A 7,467-nucleotide genomic window follows, 5' to 3' on the forward strand; every position below is an offset into this window, starting at 1 on the left:
TTGGACGGACGCACTAAGTAGATGCCAGAGTGAGGGGCCAGGTGGTGATGCATCTAGTTACATTACAGTGTGCAAGGACTCAGGTTCAAGCCCTGCAGGTGGGCAAACCTTCACAAGTTTGCAGGTGTCTCTCTGTCTCTCTTCCTCTCTACCCCCCTCCTCTTTCCATCTCTCTCTGTCTCTATCCAAAAGTAAGTAAGTAAATAAATAAAAATTTAGATTCTAGATTGAAGTCTGACTCTGCATTTTCCACCACTCCAGATACCTACTTAAGCTCAGGACTCAAGGCTTAACTAGACTCTACAAAGACAAGGCTCAAGCCAATGTTTAATCCTCACCCCCATCTTACATGAAAGGCAAACCAATAAGCACATGGAAATACTATTTATTACAAAGGTAGAAAGCAAATTAATAAATTGGAGGGGACCCTTCAATAATAGGGGATTCAGAGAACCAAAGAAGGGGGGAAGATGGGCTGATAGGTGCAAACAACCACCTCTTCCAAACGGCGCTTCTGCTCCCGGAACCTTGCCCGTCAAGAAAATCTCTTCTGTTTTATTCTACATGGTCCCGGGCTGAGGTCTCTGGGAGAGCAGAATGACATTTGAATAAGCTCCTCTCGACTTAGTGTCAGTCTGTCTGAGAAGCCAGAAAGCAAGCCAGCCACTGCCCTGTCTGCAGTGCAGGAGGGGCACCTGTGGGTGCCTGAGGCAGTAGGAATCCCCCATCTCAGCTTCTTAGGATCAGGCGGGTCTTCTCATCTCCAATGACGAACCTACAGAAAAAAAAAAAAAAGAAAAGAAAAGAAATACCTCTGAACCTGTGGGGAGAGACCCAGATCTTCATCCACTGTGTCTCAGCCCAGAATTCTCCAGAACAATGCCTTCCCGAACCTCTCCAGCCTCAATAGCCTTGTCTGCTGGGAGAAAAGGTTAAACACTTTGCTGTTCGGTTTCCACCCCCTTTTCCTGAGGACACTCTTCTCTGTGCCAGTGGGGAAACAGCAGAAAATCACTACCACGTGGGGATTTTTCTCTAAGCCCTAAACGCAATAGGGCTGCAGGCAGGCAGTGGTACAAACAGTTGGAGGAAGAACTTAACCAAAAGGCCAGCAGAACTGTGGCCCGTGGATCCTTGGGGCCCAAAGAGAGCATGCCCGAGGGGGAAGCAGTCAGCAGATTCTGCCCTTCTGATAACATCCACTTGCTGTACAATCCAGGGAGCGCTGTTGACATTGTATTCTATGCACTCTCGGGGCAGGGGTGGTTTGAAGCCACACAGAGCTAAGTAAAGACTATGAGAAAGTTCAAGTCCAGGAACCAGGCGGTTGGTGCATGCCGTTGAGCACATACAATACATACAATACTATCCTCACTGGGAGTATGGACCGACCAGTCAACGCCCATGTTCAGCGAGGAAGCAATTACAGAAGCCAGACCTTCTACCTTCTGCATCCCACAATGACCCTGGGTCCATGCTCCCAGAGGGATAGAGAATGGGAAAGCTATCGGGGGAGGGGGTGGGATATGGAGATTGGGCGGTGGGAATTGTATGGAGTTGTACCCCTCCTACCCTATGGTTTTGTTAATTAATCCTTTCTTAAATAAAAAATAAAAAATAAAAATAAATAAAAAAAAATAAAAAAAAAACAATACTATCCTCAAGGACCCCAGTTCAAGCCCCTGGTCCCCACATGCGGGGGGTAGAGGGGTGAAGCTTTACAAGTGGTAGAGCAGTACTCTTTCTCTCTTTCTCTCCCTACCTCCTTTTCCTCTCAATTTCTCTCTGTCCTATCAAAATTTTTAAAAAGAAGAAGAAAGTTCAAGTCCCTAAAGGCCTTATCTGAGCACCTACAGTGACATCCATGCTCCCTGTAAACATTTCCGCTGTGTGAGGCAGAGGCTTCCCTTTGTGACATGTGCTGTGTGTTGAAATAGACTCCTGTCAGGGGAGCTGGGCGGTGGCACAGCGGGTTAAGGGCATACGGCGCGAAGCGCAAGGACCGGAGTAAGGATCCCAGTTCAAGCCCCAGGCTCCCCACCTGCAGGGGAGTCGCTTCACAGGCGGTGAAGCAGGTCTGCAGGTGTCTGTCTTTCTCTCCCCCTCTCTGTCTTCCCCTCCTCTCTCCATTTCTCTCTGTCCTATCCAACAACAACGACAGCAATAACCACAACAATGTTAAACAACAAGGGCAACAAAAGGGAAAATAACTTTAAAAAACTATAATAAAAAAATAACTACAACAATGATGACAAACAACAAGGGCAACAAAAGGGGAAAAAATAAAATTAAAAAAAAAAAAAGAACTAGACTCCTGTCGCTTGCAACCAGAAGTCCCAGAGCCATCATCTTTACCTCTTCCCTTCTCCAAACCCATGTAGGGTCCTAGCTCTCTGCTCTGAAAGTTCTGGGAGCTGTTACAGCACCAAGTGCCCACGATCTGGGCCAGTGGCCAGTATCACACACCTACCTGACGAGCAGTCCTACAAGCAGGCTGGCCAGGAGGGGGCCCAGCCAGTAAATCCAGTGGTAACTCCAGTGGTTGGCCACCACAGCGGGACCAAAGGCACGGGCAGGATTCATGCAGGCTCCAGACACAGCGCCCCTGCAGACACAGCCACGCCAGTCAGTCACCAGAACTCAGCTCAGGTTCATGTCCCCAGGCTGGCCTAGGTAACCTAGGACCTGTCTCTAAGCTGCCATATCATGGGGCTTGGGGAAGGGGTTCACAGAGAAGACGAGGTAAAAGGGTGTCAGCACTGAGAAGAGAAGGCTTGACTCCTTCCTGGTATCCACTCCGCCCACATTGTTGTAGAAAGTTGGCCAGCAGGCTGCCTCTCCAGTGACAGAAGAAGTATCTGGATCCTCTCTGAAGGTGATAAAGTCAAATTGGTGTCAACACCGAGAACTTTGGAGTCCAACTGACCTAGATTCATAACCAGCCTAGTTATTTCTAGCTGCAAGAGCTTTATTTAAAATCTCTCACCTCAATGGAGGTGAAAGTATTGATCTCATAGGTTATCAAGGAAAGGGAGGGAGGAAGAAAGGGAGAGGGAGGGTAAGAAAAGAAAAGAAAATGTTGAATGAGGGGGCCTGGTGGTGGTTCATCTATGGAGTGCCCATGTTACCATGTTCAAGGACCTGGGTTCAAGCCCCGATCCCCATCTGCAGGCAAGAAGACTTCACAGACTATGAAGTAATGTTGCAGGTGTCATTCTTTCTCTCTGTCTCTCCATCTCCATCTCTCTGTCTCAAACTTCTATCAAAAAAAAAAAGAAAGAAAAAAAACTGGATGCCAAGTATCAAAGAGATAACGGAATGCATTGGATCGACCTTCTCGTGGTGCATCCCGTGAGTCCCCATTCATTGGGGAAACTGACGATCCTTCCTAGCCGACTGAATCCACATGGATCACAGTCACTTTCAAAGCCAGCAACAAGCAGCTCCTGACAGCTTTCAAGCTGTTGGTCCTGCTCTTCGAGTCCTCCAACTTAATGTTGAGGGGCTGTCCTTTGCCAAACGTGTTCTTATTGGTCAATTGGCGATACAGCATCAGGCAGATGTTATCTGCCTACAAGAAACACATATAGCAGTCGATGAAGCTTCTCGATTCACCATCAGTGGATTCAATTTAATATGCTATAATCTCCATCCTAAACACGGCCGAGCCATCTACGCCAAATCGTGTCTTGCGGACGTTTACCATACAGCCTCTTCGACCTTCTACGACTCCATTACTATTGGAACTATTCAGCTCGTCAACGAATATAAGCCTCCCAGTGCCTCATGGGATAATGAGGTCCTGCCTAGCCCGAATCTCCCAGCCGTTTACGTTGGAGACTTTAATAGTCATCACCAAGACTGGGGATATTCCTCCACTCGTGCTGACGGCTCTATCTTAGCCGACTGGGCTTCAGCGAATGACCTCTCCCTATTATACGATCCCAAACAGCCAGGCTCTTTTCACAGTGCTAGATGGAATAAAGACTCGTCACCCGACCTGTGCTGGATTAGCACAGTCAACGGCAAAGCCTTTCCCGCTACGAGACAAGTTCTCAAGATCTTCCCGCACAGTCATCACCGCCCAGCTATCATTCACATTGGTCTCCAGCTCCCACTGATTCTGTGCTCGGAGAAACTAAGATGGAACTTTCAGAAAGCAAACTGGCGTCTGTCCAGTGATCTTACCAACAAATCTATTCCTGCAATTCCAATTAATTCTATCCCCTCTGAAGATTCCTACAGGCGCTTCCGCCAAGCCATCTTCAAAGCAGCTTCCCAAGCCATTCCTCGTGGGAGACGTGCTAACTATACGCCTTGTCTTGATGCTGAATGCGAGCAACTACTAAAGCAGTATGATGAGTCGGGCGACCCAGATGTGGCTGACCATCTCATTGCCTCCCTGGATGCAGCACGCCAAGCCCGCTGGCAACAACTCACGGAAAGTCTGAACTTCACCCACTCAAGTAGGAAGGCCTGGAAGCTTCTTCACAGACTGGGTGCCGGTAGCCAACCCCCTCCCATCTCCCATCCTCCCGTATCTCCAAACTCAGTGGCCAGTCACCTAACTCAAGTTGGACGTGCTAAGATCGACCCAGTCTGGAAAAGAGAAATTTCCCACGAGTGGTCATCCCACTTCCGTTTATCTTGTCCATCTCCAAAACTCTCTCCCTTTACACTATCTGAACTGGAAGACGCTTTGAAGAGGGTTAAACCGGGAACAGCTGCTGGCTATGATAACATCACCCCAGAACTCATTCTTAACCTGGGTCCCGCGGCAAAGAAGTGGCTCGCTTCATTCCTGTCCCACATCTTGGAATCTGAGTCTATGCCCAAAGTTTGGTGTCGTGTGAATATTATAGCAGTTTTGAAACCAAAGAAAGACCCAACACTGGCCGGCAGCTATAGACCAATTTCTCTCCTCTCCGTGTGTTACAAACTCCTTGAGAGTCTGCTTCTGTCACGTATTTCTCATCTCACAGAGAAATTCCTATCACCCGCCCAGGCTGGTTTCCGCCCAGGAAGATCTACCTGCGAACAAGCCCTGGCCCTCTCAACTTACATTGAATATGGATTCCAGAAGAATTTAAAGACAGGTGCTGTCTTTGTTGATCTCACAGCAGCCTATGACACGGTCTGGCACCGTGGTCTCCTAGGCAAGATCTCAAGATGCCTGCCTCCTTGGGTGGTCAACACTATATCGTTTCTTCTCCAAAACAGAAGATTCCGGGTGCATCTGGGTGACAAGTCTAGCAGATGGAGACTTGTCTCAAGTGGCCTCCCCCAGGGCTCTGTTCTGGCTCCTACGCTATTTAATATTTACATCAATGACCTCCCAGAAACTTCTTCAAGGAAGTTCATCTACGCCGATGACATCTGCTGTGCAACTCAGGCATCAAAGTTCGACATCCTCGAGGAAACACTCATGAAAGACATGTCTCTGAGATCTGATTACTGTAAAAAATGGTGACTAATCCCTAGCACTGCAAAAACGGTATCATCTGTTTTCCATCTACACCATGCCTTGGCCTCGTGTGAGCTTAATGTGCAGCTTGGCGATACGAGAATCCGGCATGAAGCCCAGCCAGTCTATCTTGGCGTTACTCTCGATCGCACTCTGTCATTTCACAAACATCTCATAAAAACTGCAGCAAAGGTGGGCGTGAGGAATAACATCATTGCAAGACTGGCCAGCTCCACATGGGGCGCGAGCGCTTCCACACTACGATCATCATCTCTGGCATTATGCTATTCCACTGCAGAATACTGTGCCCCAGTATGGTTCCGTAGCCCCCATGTCCACTTGGTCGATTCCAAATTATATTCCTCCATGAGGATCATTTCTGGAACCATCCGTTCCACCCCGGTTCCATGGCTCCCAGTTCTTAGCAACATCGCCCTGCCAGATATTCGTCGGGATGCGGCATCATCTAAGTTCATTTCCCACGTCTACGCTTGACCGGACCTGCCAATATACGCGGATATCTTCGCCCACCCTGTCCAACGCTTGACGTCTCGTCACCCAATCTGGTCCCCTATGCCTACACTGAACTTCTCTGTTCCAGTCTCTTGGAAACAGAGTTGGCAGTCAGCTGAGGTAAAGAACAAACAACTCATCACAGACCCCTGCGAGCGTCAACCCGGCTTTGACCTAGCACGTTATGATTGGGCCCTCCTCAATCGCTATCAAACAGGCCATGGCTGGTGCGCTGCTATGTTCCATCACTGGGGGGCCAGAGACGACCCGAACTGCCCCTGCGGCTCCAGACAGACTATGACCCACATAGTCAACGACTGCCACCTCTCCAGATTCAAAGGAGGTCTTGAAACTTTATATCAGGCTCAACCTGACGCTGTTGACTGGCTACAGAAGAAGGGCAAACACAAGAAGAAGAAGAAGAAGAAGAAGAAGAAGAAGAAGAAGAGGAAGAGGAAGAGGAAGAGGAAGAGGAAGAGGAAGAAGAAGAAGAAGAAGAAGAAGAAGAAGAAGAAGAAGAAGAAGAAGAAGAAGAAGAAAGAGATAACATCATGGTTATGCAAAGGACTTTCATGCCTGAGGCTCTGAGGTCCCCAGGTTCAATCCCAGCACTACCATAAACCAAAGCTTATCAGGTCCCTCATAAAATAAAATAAAATAAAATAAAAGTTAAATAAAAGAAAATGCACTGACAAGCCACATCTCACATATAACTGACATGCAAGTGCTAACTCTAATCTACCCAGCCCAGTTGAAGCCCATTACTCCCACTAGGTTGGAGTCCACCATCTCCCACAAGGAGGACTGCTCCTGGGAAGCACCTCTCTGTTTCTGGAGTCTGTATCCTTGTCCTGTCCACTCAGGCTGGGGGAGTCTGCCTGTCAGTTGCTCCATAAGCAAAGGTCATATAGGTGATTACGCTTGTAAGTGAGCCATGTGCCACCAGGAGGCAGCAAACCACCACCGCCGCTGCTTTCCCCACTTCCCTTAATGACTTGGTGGCTTGCATCCTCTCTTGAGTCTCAGTTTCTTCATCTGTGAAGTGGAGGAAATCATCCCCAGCCCAATCCTGTCTCCTCAGTCCTTCCCATTCCCCGCCATTCCCAGCCATCTGCCTGGCACCAGCCTACTGTCCCACTGGACTGCCTTTGTGGCCCTTCATGGCCACTGTGTCTTGACCCTTACGCCAGCTCTGCAGGCCTCTCAGCCTGAACAAACATGCGGCCCCACCTGGGGGTACTCACCCTGCCAAGATATCCACCGTGACAGAGAAGCCGACACAGAATGGAGCCAGAGGACCCTTGGTCCTCTCATTGATGGCTCCCATGCAGACCGCCAGCACCAGGACCATGGTCAGGAGGACCTCGGCTACCACTGCGCCTGCCACCTGCCCTGACTCCTGGACCGTCACAAAGGCCGCACCGGATGCATTCCAAAACCTCACATCAGGGGTCACTGCCTGTAGGGGGGTGAGGGAGGGGCAGAGATGA

At 49.1% G+C, this 7,467-nt stretch overlaps 1 protein-coding gene across 1 annotated transcript; it reads right to left on the reverse strand.

Annotated features, from left to right (window-relative positions):
- Positions 1–374: 374 nt before the first annotated feature.
- Positions 375–7,441, reverse strand: LOC103116685 (aquaporin-8). The gene is made up of 3 exons (XM_060184766.1): positions 7,222–7,441; positions 2,471–2,605; positions 375–775 (listed from the first exon to the last, which is right to left on the reverse strand). Exons 1-3 carry the CDS (start codon positions 7,326–7,328, stop codon positions 730–732), a joined length of 288 nt encoding a protein of 95 aa, XP_060040749.1. The 5' UTR covers positions 7,329–7,441; the 3' UTR covers positions 375–729.
- Positions 7,442–7,467: the final 26 nt, after the last annotated feature.

Source organism: Erinaceus europaeus, unplaced genomic scaffold, assembly GCF_950295315.1.
Source record: "Erinaceus europaeus unplaced genomic scaffold, mEriEur2.1 scaffold_454, whole genome shotgun sequence".
Taxonomy (NCBI): Eukaryota; Metazoa; Chordata; class Mammalia; order Eulipotyphla; family Erinaceidae; genus Erinaceus; species Erinaceus europaeus.